This window comes from Pyrgilauda ruficollis, unplaced genomic scaffold, assembly GCF_017590135.1.
Source record: "Pyrgilauda ruficollis isolate IOZ18807 unplaced genomic scaffold, ASM1759013v1 scaffold24, whole genome shotgun sequence".
Lineage (NCBI taxonomy): Eukaryota > Metazoa > Chordata > Aves > Passeriformes > Passeridae > Pyrgilauda > Pyrgilauda ruficollis.
In genome coordinates, this window is record NW_024523648.1 from 17,069,924 (window position 1) to 17,090,679 (window position 20,756).

At 37.5% G+C, this 20,756-nt stretch overlaps 1 protein-coding gene across 1 annotated transcript in view; it reads left to right on the forward strand.

Annotated features, from left to right (window-relative positions):
- The window catches only part of SASH1 (SAM and SH3 domain containing 1), a 529,880-nt gene that overhangs the window by 976 nt on the left and 508,148 nt on the right, over positions 1-20,756 (forward strand). Inside the window, exon 2 of the mRNA XM_041469752.1 lies at positions 4-142. Coding sequence (XP_041325686.1) covers positions 4-142 — 139 coding nt within the window. The remainder of the gene's footprint in view (positions 1-3; positions 143-20,756) is intronic.

Here is a 20,756-nt window from a genome sequence, read left to right on the forward strand (position 1 = left end):
CAGGGCCCGGCCCGGCGGGCGGCGGGGGGCGGCCGGCGGCGGGGGGCTGGTCGCGTACCCCAGGCTGAAGCTGAAGATCATGATCCGGGACAAGCTCATCCGCGACGGCATAAACCTGAGTAAACCGCCCTACTCCAACAAGGTAAGGGGGTCCCCGCCGGCCGCCACCCCGGGAGGAGCCGTGGCTGTCGGGCGTGGAGGAGTAGCGGGGCGGCTGGGCTGGAGATGGAGGTCCAGCAGGGCCTGGTCTCGCCTCTGCCATGTACCGGTGCTAAGTTTCTCCATTGTAGCGTTTTGGAGGGCAGTACGGTAGGGATTGAGCAAGGTGTTAAGAGTGGTGGGGCCAACAAAGGTCAGATCCACCAGCAATTTTTGGCACTGGTGGTATGGCATGGTGCTGTGTTTTGGTTTCGCCTCCCTTTTTTTTCATTAACCGTTTCTTTTAGTCTGGTTTAGTTTGAGGTGGGAAAGTAGAAATTGACAGGATGGTCTTAATTGTTTGGGCGTTTCTTTGTCTTTTCTGTAAAACTTTTCCATTGTGTTCAAGAGGGATGGCTTCTCTCATATTTTGCTAGTGGTCCTGTTTTAGTCAGTTTCTGTTGGTGAAATGGCTCCTGAAACAACAGGTCATCTGGCTGGAGGAAGAACTCCAGCAGCTGAATCCAACTGTGGGAGATGGTAGTGACTGGTCAATGTCAAAACTATTCATCAGGCTCCAGCACAGGTCAGTCAGTCTCCAGGATGCACAGTCTGCTGAAAGACCAGAAAAGAGTACATCTCAGTAGAGTCCATTCCAGGCTGATGAAGCCTCAATGCTTACCTAAGTCTTATCTTTTGAAAAGGTTATAATGTAAGATTCACCAGTTTTGGAAGTTTGAAATTGTTTTGTCTGAAATTTTTGGTAGGTTTCCTGCTGAAAATGTAATATGCAGAATAAGTAAAACAATAGATTAAAATGAATAATACCGTGGAGAAGAAAATTATTTGTGGAAGAAACGAAGGTACTATAATGCATGGGAGTTTAAGAGTTCAGGGTGAAGTGTTTCAGAGTACTTTGATGACCCAAGTTGCCTATATTTTCTTCAATGATTTGAAGTCTCATTTTTCAGAAAGACTGAGCAGTTGATGTTGACCTTGAACTTGTGGGTACTTTTTCTCCCTGAAAAGCTTATGAATGTATAGAAGCAAGGTGATGGCGAGGGCTGCAAGTCTGGGTTTACAGAAATTTGAGGAATTAAAATTGAGAATGTATTATCTGCTGTCATGGACATGGCTGTGAGGATAATGGGTAAAATTCAACTTCGATGACATTGTGAAGGTGCAAATAATAAAACTGCAAATTTCAGTATTCCATTTTTTTTAACATCTCGGTGACAGAAGCCCATAGTCACTTCTCAAGTACAGCACAGTTGTCTGGTTTGGGATATTTATTTGTTCCCTTTTCCTGAGCTTCTGGCTGAGGACTTGGTAAGAGGTATTATGTCAAATTTAACACTTGTGAACATATGGTCTAAGTACAGCATCTTCCAAGAATTACTGTGTCATTTTGTGGAGATTCTTTCCCCCCACGCTTTGGAGTAACACATCATTAGATTGAAATTACCATTACATGTTTGATATAAAAGAAATTCCATGGAAGTTATGGCTTGTCAGTGTAGCTGCACCACATTACCACCTCCACAGCTATGTTTCACTTCTTCCATTTGACTTTGTGTGTGTTCTTGGTTACCAGTTCGGTCTTTCCAAGTGGATCATCTGCCTTATCTTTGTGGTATTTTAAAGTTGTGTAGAAGTGGCACTGTGGGACATGGTTTGGTGGCAGACTTGGCAGTGCAGGGTAATGGATGGACTCAGTGGTCTTAAAGGTCTTTTCCAGCTTAAATGATTCTGTGATACTCTTCCATGGGAATTGTAAAATTTATAAGATGCCAGCATATGACATCAAGGCAATTCAAATCCTTGGCATTGATTTCTTCTTTACCTCAATTTATTTTAATTTGATGGGTCTGATAATAATGTGGATTAACTGTCAGGACAAGCTTGACTTACACAGAAAGCTCACTCAGCTTTAATTTTTTAAAATCTAAATGTAATATTTTGAAATACAAAGAGAAACAAAGTTTACTTTCCTAGGGTTTTTTTTTTTTTCAGGCTGTGGTGTCAATGTATTTATTTTGGATAATAAATGCATATAACATCATTTTTTACAATAACAGAAAAAAACTTTTCTCAGTGTGAATCATTTCACATTGTAGCATGTTGTAAGAAAGCATGAAGCTGGCAAGATTTGAGTGTCTGTTGCTCAACATGCATTATTCTGAATGCCACCCACTGTAGCAATCTATCTCCAAAATGGTTTAAAGTAAATAGCAGAAGATCATGTCACTGTACATTATTCATTGGAAGTTGTTTAGAGCAAAAAAGATGAAATACTGTATTTTTGCATTTGGGAAAGAGCCATATTATAGCAGCATCTCTTAAAAAAAAAACCAACAAAACCTAAAAAATCCAATAAAGCCAAACTTTAGAAAATTGTGGGTATAATTTAAGTGTTAGAGTTTTATACAGAACATACAGAATATGTAGAATATACAGGCTTCTGCATGTCAAAAAAATTGAATATATTTTCTGCAGCACACAGGATTGAAGAATCAACTTGAAGTTTATGTCATGGTTTTTTTTGTATACATTTACCACTCATCCTTTTCATGTGGACATTCTGAAGTGAGGCACTAGACCACTGACCTATTCAACATCTATCTGCATTTCTGGTTGTGCTGAGCTGCATACTAGTCTTCCACTTCCATGGCTTACATGGAGAATGCCATCTTTTCTTCTTAATATCTATGCACAGAGCTTAATATCTATGAAAGGAGAAGCCTGCTGGTGTGTAAATATGTGTACATGTACATCTGTATATGCATTTCACTTGTTTCCTGGGGAGTACTTCTTGGACTCAGTTAAGAAGTTCTCAAACAAGATTTGGTGTTTTATTTTGAAACACCCCTGAGAAATGAAGTGTTGCTCCTCTGGCTTCTTCAGAGTCTTTTGCTAGTTGGCTGAGCTGTAAACATGTCAAAAGATCAAAAATTAATATTGTATGTGGCTGTGAAGATGTTAAAAGCATCCTTTTGCTGTCTTTCCTTTTTGCTGTAGTTTCAGATGAAAGGTGGAACAACAGAGTGGGCAGAATAGAAATCTCTTGCTATGGTAAATTTTGGTTTAACTTAGTTTGATTTCAGTCAGCAGAAATGGCTAACAGCTACTTAGCAGAGCTTAATATAAATCCCTTAAAAGACGTGCAGACTTGGAATTGAAGCCATGTGTGTGGGTGACTTCAGTCATGGAGAATTATCATAAGCCATCTTGATTATTTCCATGGAGAATTTGAATGAGGCCTCACCTCCTTATATTGTATTTTATGTGTATTTCAGGTAAACCAAGGAAGATAACTAACTGAGGAGAATTCCAAAGGAGTCAGATTTTATTCCATGGTGGTAATGCTCCATAGTACTCAAAGCTTTGTTTTAGTTTGTTCACCAAGCTTGCTATTGCTGGCTGGTAGCCTTAGGAGTCTCCCATGTCTAAGAAATTTCTTGTGGAGGTGATGGGGTTTAATGCCCTTCAAAAAAGAACCCATGGCCAAGTGAAACATCTTGTCATCTTGAAATATCTGCTCAAAAAATTATCTTTGACGGTTATAATTTTGTCATTAATTAGGAAGTGAATTATGCACAATGTAGAAAGACTTTTAAAAGTCTTTTGCCCTTAGAAGTTTTGGGAAATTAATGGACAGCAGAAGGAAACCAACATGAGCAGACCCCCTGCATTACAGTGAAGATGAATTTAAGAAAACACAGTGCTGATCTGAACCAGTGGAATCTGAGACGTATAGTCATCAACCTTACACAAAACCACTTCTTTCTTTGGTGGGCTTATGCCAAAATGGATAATGTCCATGCTGGTTTGAGAAGGAGAAAAGTCACTAAATGTCACTGTGGAAGAGAGAGCAGAGGAGCATTCAATTTTGTCAATAAAAGGACAAGTAGGGTACCTTGTTGTGGAACATGCCAAGAGAAATTTAGTACTCTATTTATCTTGAATATAGATTAAGTGACATTTAATAGTTTACTGTAATTTCATTATTATTTCTAATTGAAATAAATGGCCTGACCTATATCTTGAAGAATTTTATTCAATTTTTCATCTGCATAGAAGTGCAAGTACATTAAAAATATGCATACATTAAATCTCCCACACCAATTAAGATTATTTGCTTAGCCTCAGTAAAGTTATAGTCATGGAGATTTCAATATTTATTAGAGAGAATAAAACTGTAGTGTGACATATGTACGTGTACGTGACCTCATTGTCACTCACTGTGCTCTTCACGATTATCAGCATGCTTGGAAAGCAAACACTAAAAATTCAGATGCATGAGATCATAATCTCAAGAGTTCAAGCAGATGTAGAAAAGTAAAATGTCAGACCCAAATGAGTATCTGCTTAAACACCCAAACACATTCTTTTTAAGTTATCTGCTGATAATATAGCACAGATTTATGGTTCTGATTAAGTCTTTGTTTAATCCTTGCCACTACAAAATGAGGAATATTTCACAAAAGTTAAGTTGTAAGAGGTAAAGAAGCCATCAATACTGCTTTGAAATACACTGATTCAAGCTGGGGCTGGATAGTGTAATCAGTACTTTAGATTTCTACAGAAGTGAATTCAGCAAATTAAAAATATTGTGCTTTGAAGAAATGGCAACACTCACCTGTACTGGAATTAAACATGAAGCTTTTTCTAAAGACCTGGCTGCTTTAGAATAACTGCATCAACTCTGATTAGCAGAGCGTTCTCAAATATGCCTTGGGGAAAGCTGCCTATTGACAGAAGTACTAGTGCATTAAGTAGTAACAATATTTTCATGGCAATAAATTAGCAAAGCTACAGGCAATGTTCAGGAAGTGAAAAGGTATTTTATATGATACCACTGAATTTGCCTTTGACTTCACAACTCTGTTTTCTTTTAAAGAAAACGTAGCACCTCATATATTTGGCAGCTGTTTCAAAGTCCCAGTTTATTAAACTCACAGAAAACAAACTGGAAAAGATCTTCCGATCAGCCCATTAAAGCAAAATGTTGCAGAATGTGAACAATACAGTACTATATTGTATTTGCATTTGAATTGTTCCTGAATATTTTAAAGTGTATTCAATCTCCTCTGGAAATGTTGAATGCAAATCTTCATGGATTTCATTATTTTTCAGTTAAGAGGGAAAGAAGATTTCATTAGGGTACATTACAGGTGGAGTTCTGAGAGAGAATAGTATCAACTCCACAGCTCCGTGACCCCTTTCCACAATTGTGTTAAGAGTAATTTTTGAGCTCTGATCGAGGTGTGGGGTGGCAGAGGAGCTGTGTGGGACTGAGCAGCTGCCCTGCAAGGGGAATCCTTCCTACATCCTCCACAAGGCTCTTAAGTTTGAAGGGAAAGCTAAACTTAAAGGTTCCTGGCAAAAGAGAAATGCCTAGCCTCTGGTAGTTCCTTGAGGGCTTTTTCCTTCCCCCAAAAGTCTTGATTCAGTCAGAGCTCTGTAGTGCAAAGCTGAACTGATTTTCCCCACCTACTGTGGGATTTTGTGTAAATACTGCACCTCAAGGGTGTGACAAAAGTCTGTCTACCAGTTTCACTTCCACACACTGATAACCTGTTTTGTTTTAAGTAAGCTTGGTGATCCTAAGTCTTTCTGAAATGTAAATGCGTTTAAGGAAAATATTTATGTTCATAACCCTACCCCCATAGCTTCTGCCTCTGCCATGTGTAGGATGATTAAGCCGACACACAGAGCTACACATGTGGAATACAAAAAAACCCCAAGATAATTTTTCACCAAAGAAGTAATCTTGTGAGCCATGTTTCTGGTTTTGCATATGACCAATATGAATATCTCACATTTTCCATAATATGGGCAGCTGTGTCCTTGATTTCTGACATGGAATCGAATAATTTTTTTAAAGTCATGACAGATTTTAGACAGATGAGGACCCACTGCTGCAGTGTCTTTGTCTATTGCCTTTGGATTAAGAGTAAGCTTCCTTACGTGTAAGTAACAGAAAAGTGATCAAGGAATAACGTGGCATGGCTGCATGGCAATTAGTTATGTTTGTTAATTCTCCATGTTAGTTATATCCTGTTTGCATATGTCATTCTGGAGGGTCCCTATCCACTAAGGTGTACAGATCCAAACATAATCTGAAACATGCTAACAGCCATTATGGAGTTTTTGATAAGTGCAGCAGAGAGGTTTGAATTGATAGGAATATTATTATTGTAGATTAGGAATAAATTTATTATATCACTTACAGGAACTCACTTACTGGCTTGAGACTCTTCTACAGCACAAGAGGATGGAATGTGTTAATACTAGAATGTAGGTTCAATGTTTGAATTTCTTGCTTTGTCAGTTTGAATGAGCCCCTCTGCTTGGTGTTTGACAAAGCTATCTGTTCAATCTCTTTGTCTAGGCTAATATGACATCTCATATTGATGTGCTTATCTTGACAAATGTGGTGGCTTGTGCACCCTGCAGGAATCGTCTTTTATTAAAAGAGCACAGCGTGACTATGTTTAGCACTACCACATTATTTTGGGAATGGCTGTGCAGCAGGAAGGGGAGATTCGGGTGAACCTTCCATGGCTCTGGCAGTCTGAGAGACAAGCTGGTCCAAAGCTGTCTCCCGTGACTCATCCAGCCTCTTCAGTTTGTTACTTTCAGATAGTAAAAAAACTTTTCCTATGATTTTGCAAAACAAAAAGAAGTGGCGTGTCACATGAAACGCAATATAAGGGCCTTCAAAGAGTATCTCATCTTCATTCTCACAAACTCAGCAGGATGGGAATGACAGTGATTCATGCCTCTCGGGGAGCCCCGTTCTTCCAGTTGGTCTCATTCCCAGTGAAGTCAGTGGGGGTTTTGCCAGGGATTTCATTTGATGCTGCTTTTTGAGTGAGGTGTTCAAATTTAAATCAGCTAACAAGCATACCCTTACAGGCTGTAATTGTGGTGGTGGACAAGAACAGGATTACATGAGTTTAGAATGGTAAATACAACAGTAACATGAAAAAAAATTAGAAATGTTCAGATCTTTAAGTATCACCTTTAACAGCTCAAACAGTAGTGAGGCAGACTTTTGAATATAGATCTTACAGGTCTGTACTAGATAAATATTTGGTAAATATTTGGTAATATTCAAACAATAAATATTTGGTAAATATTCTCTGAAATCTCCACTAATGTGTATTGGTTGAAGCTAACATAGTCGTTTACAACTGTCCTCTCAGTAACTTAAAATCAGGGAGAAATAGCAGTAATGTATGGCAAATAAACCTTATAAGCAGGTACAAATGTATGTCTTCTACACATTTGGGATTTTTCCCAGAATAATTGCATTAGTTTTGAGGAAACACACCCTGGTGCAGGCATGTGGTGTTATCACTGCATATGATGTCAATCTTTTGGGGAAATTAAGTCTGGTTCTGATGTCTGTGCCTCAAAAAATACACAGTAAACTAGGCCTGGTTAAGAAAAGAGCTAAAAAGCTGGGAAAAAACTGCTTGCCTTTCAGTCAGGGCCTAAGGGAAGCTTGTACTGTTTTGGTTTTTTTCCCCAGAGTTAGTTAAGTGGCTACTTGGCCATGCTTTCACATGCACAGAAGGAAATATTTTTATTAGGAGAAAAAGGCAGTGAGAGCTTCGGTGGCTGAGTTCTGTAACTAGGCTATTCATGCTGTGATGAAGGCCAAAAGCCAGTATAAACCAAAAACTTAGTAAGTATATTCCATAGAGGAAATAACAAAACAACCTTCAGACAAAACTAGGAGTGTGTGCCATTTTTGCATCAGCGCCCTTAGTTTGTGGATAGAGAAGTTTGCTGGAAGTGGTACCTCTGTCTTTGGGCTCCACATTTCCCAGCCCTTCCCAGAGCCTTCTGTGTACCCCAGAGCTACCCATTCCCTGACTTCTCCTAAATTATCTCCCAAAAGTCTGCCTCAAAATACACTATCTTCTTCCCTAAAAACAATGTTTTTCCCACCTAAGAATATACATCTTTTGCCTTTGGTCTCCCTAACCAATTTTTTTCTCCTAATGTGCCTTCTATATGAGTTTCATTCCATCTCCCTCTCCTGCTGCCCAGTGTCTCAGGCTGCTATTTGGATCGTTCTCTCTCCTCTCTTTTGTTCTAATGAGAACAGAAACTTTCTCCCCACTCAGGAGAGCAGGGCAATCACTTCTCTGCCCATTGTGCTCAGTGTCCCCAGCTGCCTTCCCACTGACTTACACAGGTGGCTGAACCCAGATTGTTCTCATAAATGAAAGCTCTGAACTTTGATGTTAAAAATTTCAATCTTAAAACTGCCACAAGCAGCAGTCATCCAAAGTTCCTCCAGCCCCAGTTCTGTGGCAGAAAGAAGGGATTGATGTAGGAAAAGGAAGATGTATAATAGCTTTTGAACTGCTGTATAGGACTGATTTGGTCTTTTTGAAGCAGGACTCAATGTATTCTTAAAAAAATAAGTTTTAACCTCAATACAAAAATGCCTTCAATGCAAAAATTTTGAAAGGCTTTTCTTTTTTACATAATTTTCTAGTTCTAATAGTATGATCATAATAATTGCTTCTAATTGCTGCACCTCTGAATTCTTGTCCTGTTGTTTTTTGTTTGCCAAAATGTTTTTCTTGAGATTTTATTTAAACCTTTTCTACTTATAACTGCTTGTATTGTACTGCATTAAGAATTTTTATACAAATGCGTCTTTGACCTCTTGTTTGCCTCATAGTTAAGGTTTCCCCTTAAATATCCAGTAATTAGTTTAGCAAAGGTTTTTCTGCAGCTAGGGAGTGAAAACTACCAGAATAAAGAATCATCAAGACTATCATAGGTCTTCATGTTCTGGTTCCTAAGGTAAAAATTTCAACCTAAATATAAGAGCAAATGGCTATTTCAGCCTCTGAGTCTGCATTCTTTCTCACATCATACCAAACGTCAGAAGGGGATCTCATTTTAAAACACTAACTTGTAGAAACTAATGGTGGAAATTGAAATTGCTAACCAAGAAGATTTGTTCCTTATAAGGTATTAACATTTAAAAGAGGAGAAAACAGAAAATAATGAAATGGGACTAAAACAAGAATAATTTTGATTTAGCCTGCTGTTTTCATGTGAAGAAAACTTAGTGGACTTTACTGTGATAACTTCTAAATAAGATTTTGCCAAGAGAGTGTTTCAAAGAGAGCATTTTCACATGCACTTACTATTTGCACAGTGTTAAAAATAATGCTCTGTAGTTTGTGGAGTAGGATGGAGCAACAGGAAGTTTGACAAGAATACCACTAGCTGGTCTCTGTCCAGCTCTAAAAATTACACACAGTAGGGACATACTTCATAGAGCCAGTGATTAGAAGTGATAAAATGTGTATGTGTCATTGCCAGTAATGTCAAAACCAAACAAACCCCCCAGTCACTCATTTTGTATCCCTTCAAGAAGTAACATTTGTATCCCTAGCAAAGGTTAAGACAAAATTCTTCAATATTTCTCAGGCTTGTGGTCTAAAACCTCTTAGTTTGAAGCAATGTTGAAAAATTCTCTTTTCAGTAGTGTTTTGGGTCCTGATGCAATAGTTCCCCAGGAAATTTTTTGTTCTCTTTGACGGCATGTGCCATCAAGTGAAAGGAAGGGAGCTTATTTGCTATCAGGCAGTGATGAGAATCAGCTGAGCCAGGCTTGCTCCAAAGTGCTCCCAGGCTGGTGGCCTCAGTGCTCATTTACTTCTATAAATATGAGTAGCACTGCATAACCTTGAGTTGTGTGGGAGTACTTTTTCAAGGGAGTTTTGCTTGCAATGGCTCTTGTCATAGGTAAGTTTTATGCACGTCATTGAAAGCAGGGATTATCATAATAAGAGGTGTTCTGAATCTCTTGTGGAGGTTGTCTTAGGCTGATACTGTAGCAAGTATGTACTGCTATGGGTGTTGTGCTTTTTATACAACATTGTATTGCTTATGAAATTGAATCCTATGAGATTCAGTAGCAGGTATTAATTCACCTCTATGAGAAGTTGTAAAGGATTGAGGTATTTCCCTAAGGAATTGTTTCATCATAGAGCTGGAAACACACTTAAAAGAAAATTTATATTTTTAACTTGTGTATATTAAAAAGAACTGCTTATGCAACCACTGGATTCATTAAGTCAATTCCTATGGCGTCTCTCATGAAATAAGCTATATCCTTCCTCTATTTGTGTGTGATGGGTTTGGAAGAAGCATGGTTTTGCCTAGATTTTTATAGAATTTGTTTTATAGACCTCTTAGTGGCTGAAATTGAAGTAATAGTTAATATTATTGATCTCATTTTGGAAAATAAGGCAGAAATTCCTTTGTGCCAAGTATATTTCTTCCTACAGGGACAAGGAAATGCGTATCACCTTCTCAATAATAAGTAGCAGCTTTGTACTTACAGTGAATATGAATTAAATTCAAGGTGAAGGTAGTGAAGGAATTTCAAGAGCTTATTTTTCTTTTCTTCTCCTTGTATCTCTTGTCATGTTTGCGATGGAAAACTGTCTTTCTGTAATTTGAATTTGCCATACATACTAGACAAGAACAATGTGCTACTTTTACTTAGTGCATTCTGACTTTAAAGTCTTCCTTTTGTTGTTGTTTTTGCTGATAGTTTGTGCAGTATGCAGTATGAATATATGCTTCATGTACTTGATATTTTTTCATTTCATAGTTGTCTAATTGAAAGTTTGCATGTGTTATTTCTAGCTAAGTGCTTTGGTTTGCCTTCAAATCAATAATGGTATCTAAATTCTGCTCTAAATTTTTAGAGTTGGCATCCCAGAAATGACTTTCAGAATGACTTGGTTGCTATCGCTAGCACCTTGCTACTTTATACATCCCCTCCCAGAACTTATGCGCTCTTTGGTAGTTTTTTGTGGTTGTTTTTTTTTTTTTTCTGCTACCTTTTTTTTTTTTCTTCTTCTCTTTTTGATCTGTCTTCCTTTATTTTAGCATGTGTTTGTCTTGCTAAGTGTTCCATTTACCAAAAGAAAAAACCCCTAATTTTCTCTAGACTCTTTCAGATAGGTACCTGATTAGTAATTATCTACTAGTGGTTATGTTTATCTCATGGACAATAATAGCTAACAGAGAAATATTTATGGGTTTAATATTACATGGGTTTTAGGGCATGTATGAATATTTAAAAGCATTAAAAAAAACCCTAAAACTAAAACCTGAACAGATTACAGAATTGATTTTTTTTTCTTGCTGTACTTTCTTGTGGTCTGTTCATTAGCTGCTTGAAGGTGAGACCTGCAGAATATGTAATAGTATGATGCTGGGTAAATAGGTCTTGGGTAGAAGCGGAAATTTCTGCAGTTTAAGTGTGATCAGTTATCCTTTCTACAGTAGGGTTTTCAAATTAAAAGCATATTTACACTAGATTCTGTCAGGTTTGTAGGCTGTGGCCATTACTCCCATCATGTGAGTTAGTGGAAATTTTGCTATTGATTTTGTTGGGAATGAACTGAGGGTTTTGCCAAGGAGCTACAACTGTGCTTTCAAAGTACTAAATAAAAAATGTAACCATTATGGTTTCTGGTTGAAATCTTGCCTAGATTTAAATAGTTTTTAAAACATATTTTTATTAGGTGTTATTTTCACGAGCTGGTAAAGTCCCTTCTCCTGGGAATGAGCTGCTGAGATTGTGGGTGCTCCTCCCCCCCACACTTAATGTTGTCAGCCAAATGCTGTTAAATAAATCTGTACCTCTTTTTTCTGCTTGCTTGCCTTTTTCTCTTTCTTTCTTGCTCCCACCCAACCCTCCCCTCCCCCACCATGCTCACCCACTTATTTTCTTTTTCCAGTTTAGAGGCTCTTAAGTTGTAGCCTGTCAAACAGTCTGGTGAAATTCTGGATAGTTTTCCATTTTTCAGCTAGAAGTTAGGGAATAGAAAATGTAAGAATGAGTTTTATTTTTTTTTTTGGTACATCATAAATATTGAGAGGTCAAGGAGTGGAATAAATTGATCATATTATTATCTACTGATGCTATATATCTCTTTCAAAAGGATTTTTAACCTATTTAAGAAAAATAATTCCATATTTTAATTATTGGTGATTTCCTAGACTTAAACTGCCTGGGAGGAGCAAAACTTGGAAAGGTGGTATGAGCTTTAGTAAAGAAGGGTTTTTGCACTGTGGGTTTGTATCATGCTGTTCTGGAACTGTATCCCCTGAAAACGAGATCACTCAGACTTTGGTGAAGAGGTGGGATTTGTTTGGAGATGGGTGGATTGGTTTGCTTTTGTGTCTGATCAATCCTAAAGGTGGAAGTGTTCAGAGGAGTTATTGGCTGTCTGCCCATGTGTTCCATTGCCTTTTCTTCAGAATCTATGGTTTCTGCTTTCTTTTCTGATAAATACACACACTTTTTAGACCTGTGAGTCCATTGCTTGTGCTCATGTAGACCATCAGCCTGGAAAAAAAAAAGCCCTGAAATAACACCCTAAGGATGTTTTCTTTCTATATCCCCAAAACTATGTATAAAGAATATTTAAACCCTGGCTTTCCAAATACTGTCAGTGTCTTTTAAATACAAGAAAAAATTGGAAAAGAAAAGTGTATTTTTTTTTTTCAGAGGTTCATGTTTAAATCACAGTTCTGGATGTTGTTTAGACAGCTTGCAGCTGAAGAATGTTTCTTGCAGTTTTATATAAGCTTCTTTTTTTTCCCCTGTACAAATAAGTGGTGGTGCTGCATGGAAATGTGTATTTCTAAATACCAGGAAAAGGACTGAAAATGGTTCAGCCATTTTCCGTGTGTTCCCTTTCAATGTAACTAAGATTTGACCAAGTGGATGTTGCCTGAGTTGTAAAAACAATTCTGTTTATGTGACATGAGATCTACATAGGGAGTTAAATGTCCTTCTGCTGTTCAGCTAATTGGTAGCTCTAACCCTTGAAGGTTTTTGTGACTGAAATACTTGTCTAATACCTTTGAGTAGAGGTGACATACTGGTAAGTATTTTTTTCCTCAACTGTAAGCTGGATTTTGAAACTGGTGACTGACAAGCAGTTGTATAACTTTTCAATGGTCACATTACTGGTGATCTTAATCTTGGCTATTAATTGTTTGACAACATTAAGCTGTCTTTGCTGTTATATTTTTTTCCCCTGAATCTTCCATGCAAGTTTTAGCTTGTTAGTTTTTGCCATGTCTGCCATGGTCATGGAGAATAAATGTTTTTGTCTTCTCTTCTGGTGACAAGCTTTATCTGCCCAAGGATGTTACTGAGTTCTACCTAAAGATGTCTGCTTAACTAATAAAGATGATTCATTAATTCTCCTTTTAGGTTTTACTTGCTAGGTCAATTCTGGTTCTTTGAAGCTGGTCCCCTCCCTTGTTGGACTGAAGGGCTCTGGCTACTGAATCCCACTGGGGCCTTGCTGGTGTGGGGCATAACTCTTTGCAGTTGACAATTTGGTTTGTTTTCCCCCATATGGCTGTTATCCTTTTCTAATGTTGTGATACTGTGGATTCATGCCTTGGATCCAGAAGTGGCCCTGAGACCTTGGGTAGCAGAGCCAGATGTTTAGTTTACATCATTGATGTATGCACTGCTTTGTGGTCAGTTGTGCTTTCTTGCTGTTGTCCCTGATGAATAACATTCCTGTATTTACCAGGCTCTCCCTCCAGTGTAAGCCATTTGGAAGTCTAAGCCTGTTGTTCTGTACATTAATGCTCTATCTAGTTGAATGTGGCCTAGTGATATAAAAAATCATTCTATTTCTCTACCCATATCAGTACTAAAACCAGTGATTAATGAGGATAGCCCCCTGCAAAACTTGTCTTGATATCTCTTTTTTTGCTTGCAAAAATACATTTTACTCATATTTTGTACTCATTTTTCATTTTGATTTATACTATGCTTCTCTAATCCAAATGTCTAATGAAACAACATAAAAAGATATATTGAAGCTAAGATTTTTGGCATTCGTTTGTTTCCTTTTTTGTGGCAATTTTTTGTCTGGTATACAAAGAAATTAGGTTGAGTTGACATAATCAATTCTAGACAAGTCTAGGTTGACTGTTAAACATCCTGTCACTTTTTGATTAATGAAACAGAAGCATTTTTATGTGGGAGGGTTAATAAGTATTCTCTGTACAGCATAAAAATCTTGTTCCAACAATACACATTTGTTTCAACCTTCTGTTATCTTCCTTTACCCAAAAATTCACTGCTCTTGGTCACTTACACCACCAGTTTTGGGCAAGGGTAGCATGTTTTCTTGCTGAGCAGCAGCCCATCTCCTTGCGTGCAGTCTAGATTTCTGCCCATGCTGTGATCATAAACCCAGCCTTGTAGGCGAGGGCCTCTGCACAGCTGTTAACCCCTACATGGGTTATCATGTTAACAGAGTTAACCCCTAGATGTTAACAGTGTCTGTCAGAGCCACCGGTGTCCTCTGTGTTTCAGCTCCTGCTGGTTTTCTGGTGGGTAGAGGGAACTGAGGTTCTCCTGTTCAAACACTTTGTGCCTGAGCAGGATTTGCCTGTAGGTGCTACAGGAATGTGTGTGTGCAAAAGCAGAGTCTGCAAAGGATTTATGCACGGTATAATGAAACCTTGCACAGTAATTTAATCAGGGGAAAGGATGTGCTGCTGGAAGGAATCAAGTTCATGGAAAAGCCCTGGACAGTTGAAATGTACAAGCAAGAGAAAAGGAAGCCAAAAATGTCACTCTTGTGTTTCCTGAAGCCTTAGAAATGGAAGGGATAAATGAGAAAATCCCCATGTTTGCATCTCTGTGGTGCTGTATATCTTAGTCCCTATTGTATAATCAGCAGGTCTTCTGTCTAATGCAGTGGGAGCCCATGCAGTGTCTTTGAATGTTGTCTGCATTATCATCCTAATGGACTGAATATGTTTTGATTCACAAATGCAGATCTTAATGAGAAGGGGGCAAGCTGAAGCATATTGGAGATTTTTTTCTTAATTGCTGAACCACACATTCATCTACTTATGTGAACTTTGGTGTTTTCAACAGTTTATTTTTAAATAGCAAACATTCTTAAATAATACTGATATTACCCACTTTCACCACCCAATTCCTGAAAACAAACAGTTCAATATGTTGCTTTTAGGGGAAAAATTTTGGAGTTGCTCCTAGCCTGGAGCTTTGGGGAAATTAGGAAATAACTTAGAGGAAGTTATAAATCTGTTTAAAGGGGCTTTTAGATTAAAGAATACTTTTTCAACCATGACTGTGGCTCCTAATAGGATGTTATAGAATAGAATGTATAATCTGATCGTATAGAAATTACTGTGTTGAAGCTGGGAGATGTAGGGGTGGGTGGGGAGGGAAGGAAAAGAAAGGGTGAAGAGAGGAAAGGAAAAGAAAAGGCAAAGTGTAGGTTTTACCTTGTTCTCTTCAAACTTTGTCCCTGGAGGTTCTGCAGGAAGGACCTGCAAATTGTCTCTTACTGTTTTTTTTTTTTTTTTTTTTCAGTGTCATTAATTGAGGAAAACCCTCACCAGAATAAAAAGCAATTTTTATTGCACACTAAAATAGACTTCAGTGACCAGTTGAAGCAGACAATGACACGAGTATGTAGGTGTGGAGGAATCTTTCTGACTTAGCAGCTGGTTTATTTCTATCAGTCATCCTAAGAGAAGCTCTGCAAGATCCTCAAAAGTGTTTTTCAGTTTTATTAAACAGAAGCTGTCCTCTAATTTTCAGCCTTCATTTATTGTAGATTTGGTTTTCATATTTTAGAAAATATTCATGACCAGTTTAAGTAGGTTATTGTGTAACAATACACTGTGCCCTGTGCACAGTCTCCAACATGGGTGTGTGTATCTCCTTGCATGAATAGATTAGTTGCAGGAACAGTCCCCATTTGAGGGATAGCCCACACTCACAGCACAGTAAGAGCAGGTGTATCTATTCAATGCCTTTGTTCTGATAGCTGAAACAAGGAAAGCTCTCCTGGTCTCTCCTTGTTCAAATAGCCCATAACCTCAAATATTCTGATATCCCTTTCCTGCTAATACCATTTAAATCTGAATCAGAGTTTGTTTCAGAGTTTTTCATCTGGTATTTTATGAATGTCTAGCTAGTATACACTTTGATATCTCTAGAAACATTAAATTCTTTTCCTGTTATGAGATATTTAACTTTCCTGGTTTCCTTTCCACCTCTCCTAAAAAAAGCATATGTTTATAGAAACCAATTTTCTTTTTATTACTGAGGAAATGCAGTAGATTGCTCAAGTAATGTGTAAACATTTTATTTTTTGTTTCCTGGGTTTCTCTTGTTTTGTTTTCTTTCTAAAATTGTATACAGTGCTTCACTACTTTGTAGAATATTCTTGACAGTGATGTAGGTGGTAAGTTATTCCAGGTGTTACAAGTTGTGTCTTGAAGTGTTTAATTAAAGGTCCAAATTGCATGTATACCACTGCTGACCTTTTCAGTTTTTGCTTCTAGAACTTAGAACAGTTTTTTTTTTTTTAATTGGCAAATTTGGTAGCTGCATGTATTACATAAACAAGCAGGGGTGCCAAATCTGACCCTTGATGTTTTTAATTTTTTATTTACATATCTCAAAGCAACTACTACTATCCTTGCTCCTACTGCTTTCTTAGATAAAGTAAGAAAAGTTTGTAAAGTCAATTTTGCAGGGCTGCAATTCTTGGCAACAAAATAACTTTGAATACTGGTAAGGGAATTTATGGGTTTCAATTACAGTTTGTAGTATATCATAATTCTAGTTTTATACCCTGTGCAGTTCAGTGTTTTGGATTTTTAATGGGTATAGAGCAGTAATCATAAAAGTGATTCAAAATGCACCCAGTAATTACAGAGATTTGCTGTTGCTTTTGCATTAAAATGATTATGATTTACAATCAACAAAATTGCAGTCTGGTTTTACTTCAGATACTCACACTATTACACTGCTTATTAGTTATGGTCAGTGATTTAGAGCTTAAGAGCTACACATTAGAAAGCTGTAAAATTAGTTATTCTTTAATAGATGATAACAGTAAATTTAAGAAAGACTTTATATTAGCTATAATCTTGTCTGTTAAAGAATACACATGTAGCCCTTTGTATCTCCTTTTGTTCCTGGAAATTAATTACAGCTAAAATGACTTAGATGGACTGCAATAGCCAGAGTCACATATATATGCATATGGGTTTTTCACCTTTGTTTCTATTATGGTCTAAGAATTTAAGGTTAGCTGCCAGCCTCCTTTCTGTTTGGCATGTAAAGTAAGTCCTTTTCTTCGCTTCTTCCCATCATACCCCAAATGCATATCTAGGTATATATGAATTATTGGAAAAATAGATAATATATTGAGGTTCTGAGCACTCACTTAAAAACACGCAGAAAGGTCTATTTTACTGGCAAATTATTTTAGAATACCTTTTGAATAGAATAAGTGTATAGAGGAGTTTTGCTCACATTTCTTCTTTCTGTCCATTTTCTCAGTTTTCTGTGGTATTTTTTTTTTGTACCTTCATGCATCAAAACTCAAGAACAGACAGCTACCTTTAAGTAGTATTATTTGAGTGGACCCTACAAGAAAAATGAAGAGAGACTGTTTACAAGAGCATGTAGTGACAGGTTGAGGGGAAATGGCTTCAAACTGATAGGGAGTAGGTTTAGATGAGAAATTAGGAATAAATTCTTTACTGTGAGGGTGGTGAGGCACTGCAAACCATTGCCCAGAGACATGGATCCCTAATCCCAGGAAGTGTTTCAGGCAGATTAGATGGAGATCCCTGAGCATCCTGGTTTAGGAGAAACCTGGAAAGGTGTCCATGTCCAAGGGGTTGGAACAAGATGGTCTTTAAGATCCTTTGCAACCTAAACCATTCTATGATTCTGAGCTGGGCTTTGGGAAGTCTGAGTTAAAGCTGTTTTAAAAATAACATGGTTCTTGAGAACATTCTTGAGCATTAGCATAGAGAGCACTTTTCTGTTCTTATTAAACTTGGATTTTAACTAAGATAAGATAGTGATCAGGTACATTAGCAGTCAAGTCACGATGTAAAATGTACTGTTATAGTTACTGATTATATACCTGTTAGTTAGGAATACTGAATAAAAAACTCAAAACTAGAGAGGTTTCTGAAAATTTGAATGACAGTGGTTTGTTTCTACATGCTCTCATGTAGGGCATTTATTATTTTTGACCAACAGTGTTACAATAATAAATGTAGTATTTTATTTTAGCTTGTGTTTTATGTGGAATTCTACTTAAGGTTTCAATCATTGTGTTGAATTAACACTTGTATTAATACCACTGATGTAAAATGTTCTTAAGAATGGTCTTTAGAAATTTTCCATATTAAGATTCTTCATCAGAAAGTGAATTTTGAAGAGCAACAGACATCAGCTCAGTCCTGGTTGCTTTGGGTTTTGCACACTCTGGCAGATTGTCTCCAGCTTGGCGCCTTGTTTAGTGGTTATGATAGTGTGAGACCAGGTGCATTGGGAATTGAAAATAGCAAGATTTTATCTTTATTATTTTCTTAAGGACTTAAGTACTTGTAAAATCAAGCAGGAGAGATGCCAACCAAAATTGAACCTGAAAAAAAATTTCACCATAGTCTATTTGTGTTTAGAGATTGTTGGATATTTTTTTTGTTAAAATTAAACATCTGAAGTGTTCCATTTATATTCTGCCATTTTGAGTGAACTTTTGATTTCTAATGAGACTTGGCCTAGGCTCCCTGCAGAATCTCTCTGATCTGTAAAGCCTCATCTGTTCATTTCTCCTTCTCAGCTTCTTCACTGGAGGATCTGTGAATCCCTAGCTGGTATCCATCCCCAGTTTCTGCAGCTGATCTCTGATATATTTGTGAAGCCCAGATGGGTGTCTAGGGTGTAGCCAAAACTCCAGTGTTTGAAGCCCAGAAATTGTCAGGATGAGAAGGAGTTTGCCTAGGAGCCATTTATCCTGTAACCTCATACTCATAGATGCTCAGCGAGATTGCATTCTTGCATGACTAGAGATGCCTTTTGCCAAATTAGATTTTAGCTACTGTACTTTCACTGCATTAGTTGAAGTAGTCTGTATTAGAATAAGGCCTTCGTTTTATAAGCAATTTAAACAAACAAACAAAGGCCCAAACTCAACCTTTTCATTAGGCAGTTAATTTTAAATTTCTACTACCTTCATCTTGTCTGAGCACAGACACACACAAAGCTCCTCTTTGTACCCTTTGAGACTGCTTAGCTTTGATTTGGATAAATCCTGTGATGTGAGCAAGTTCATGGTCATGTGAAGATGGGTAGCAAATGGAGATGGAGTAGAGGCAGAGGCAAGGACGTAAGTGATGGGGGAATTCACAAATGCCTCTTTACAGTCAGAGTTTGACTCTGCCTCATTATACTATGTGACCCTCTGTCCTCTGCACTGTAGATTCATGTTTTGTGAGCAGGATTATTTTAGCCAAGTATTAACTGGGAGGGGTAGTGAGTGATGGATGTGTAGCCAATGACCCTGACAGAGTCCTTTGCTCAAACAAGCTTTTCTGCCATTTGTCAAGAGAATTCAAGCTTGCCTGTTTCATAATAGCTCTGTATTAGTGGAAATAAAACTGTTGGGCAGTTTATTTTTTTATTATTAGTACAGTAGACTGTGTTGGAGGGGTTAATACTTGCTGCTAGTAATTCAGTGGTTTCTCTGTTTAGATTCTGTTTAGATTTTCCATGTAATACAGGAAGGACAGAAAAACTAAGACCTTAAGTTTCCAATAAGTCTGTAAAGCACGAACATCTGCTGGAGTCATGAACTGTGTATTGACTGTGTTTGGTAACAGGGCAAAGGCAGCTGATCATGATCATCCTTCTCTTAATTACTTTGTCAAATGTCACTACAGTTCCATGTAGGGAAAAGAGGCATTTCCTTAATGAAAAGGAAATAAGATAAACAGCAAGCAAAAATGGGATAGACTGCTAGTATGCACACTGCAGCTCTTAGTTTTATTTCATCATAATTGTCAATTGTCATGTTAAATTCTTTCTTGCAAAGATATCGGCACCATTTTTTTCTACCCAAATATGGAGTCTCTCGTTCTAGTTTTACAGGCTATTGGCCTTTTACCCTGCTAGTTACCCTAAGCGAATGTAGGTCAGAGTTTAAATTTGTCTGTTTCTTTTGACACTTATTTTCTCTAGCCTTATGCTTATTTACCAAATATTCATATTATTTTTTTTAATAGGGTCTTATTGTTTTTATGCAGCAAGGTGAGAAGGAGGTATACTTTGCAAATGTAAGTGTCCATTTTATATTTCAGTAAGCACCTTCATGGGCCAGTAGTAATCTGTAGCTAATCTTTATGTTACCAAAATCAAAGATTATGTTAATGCATATTTAACCCTGAAATACTTTTACATATTCAATCTATTTTGGAGTAGAATATAATGTAAAAAGCGCATTATATTGTGCTAATTCTATTTTGGTGGTTTAGCTTGTGAAGCTTGAATAAGGTATTTGTGGTCTAAAAAGGCAAGACAGACCCATGACTTTTTTTACAATTGTGACCTCTGCCTGCACAAAGGCAAAGTGAGATTGTTTCAGGTTAAAGCTAACTGGATTATAGCAGCATTTGCACAGTTCAGACTTAGGTGTTGACTCTGAAATTCTGCTGGGAATTTTCTGGCCAGCAAG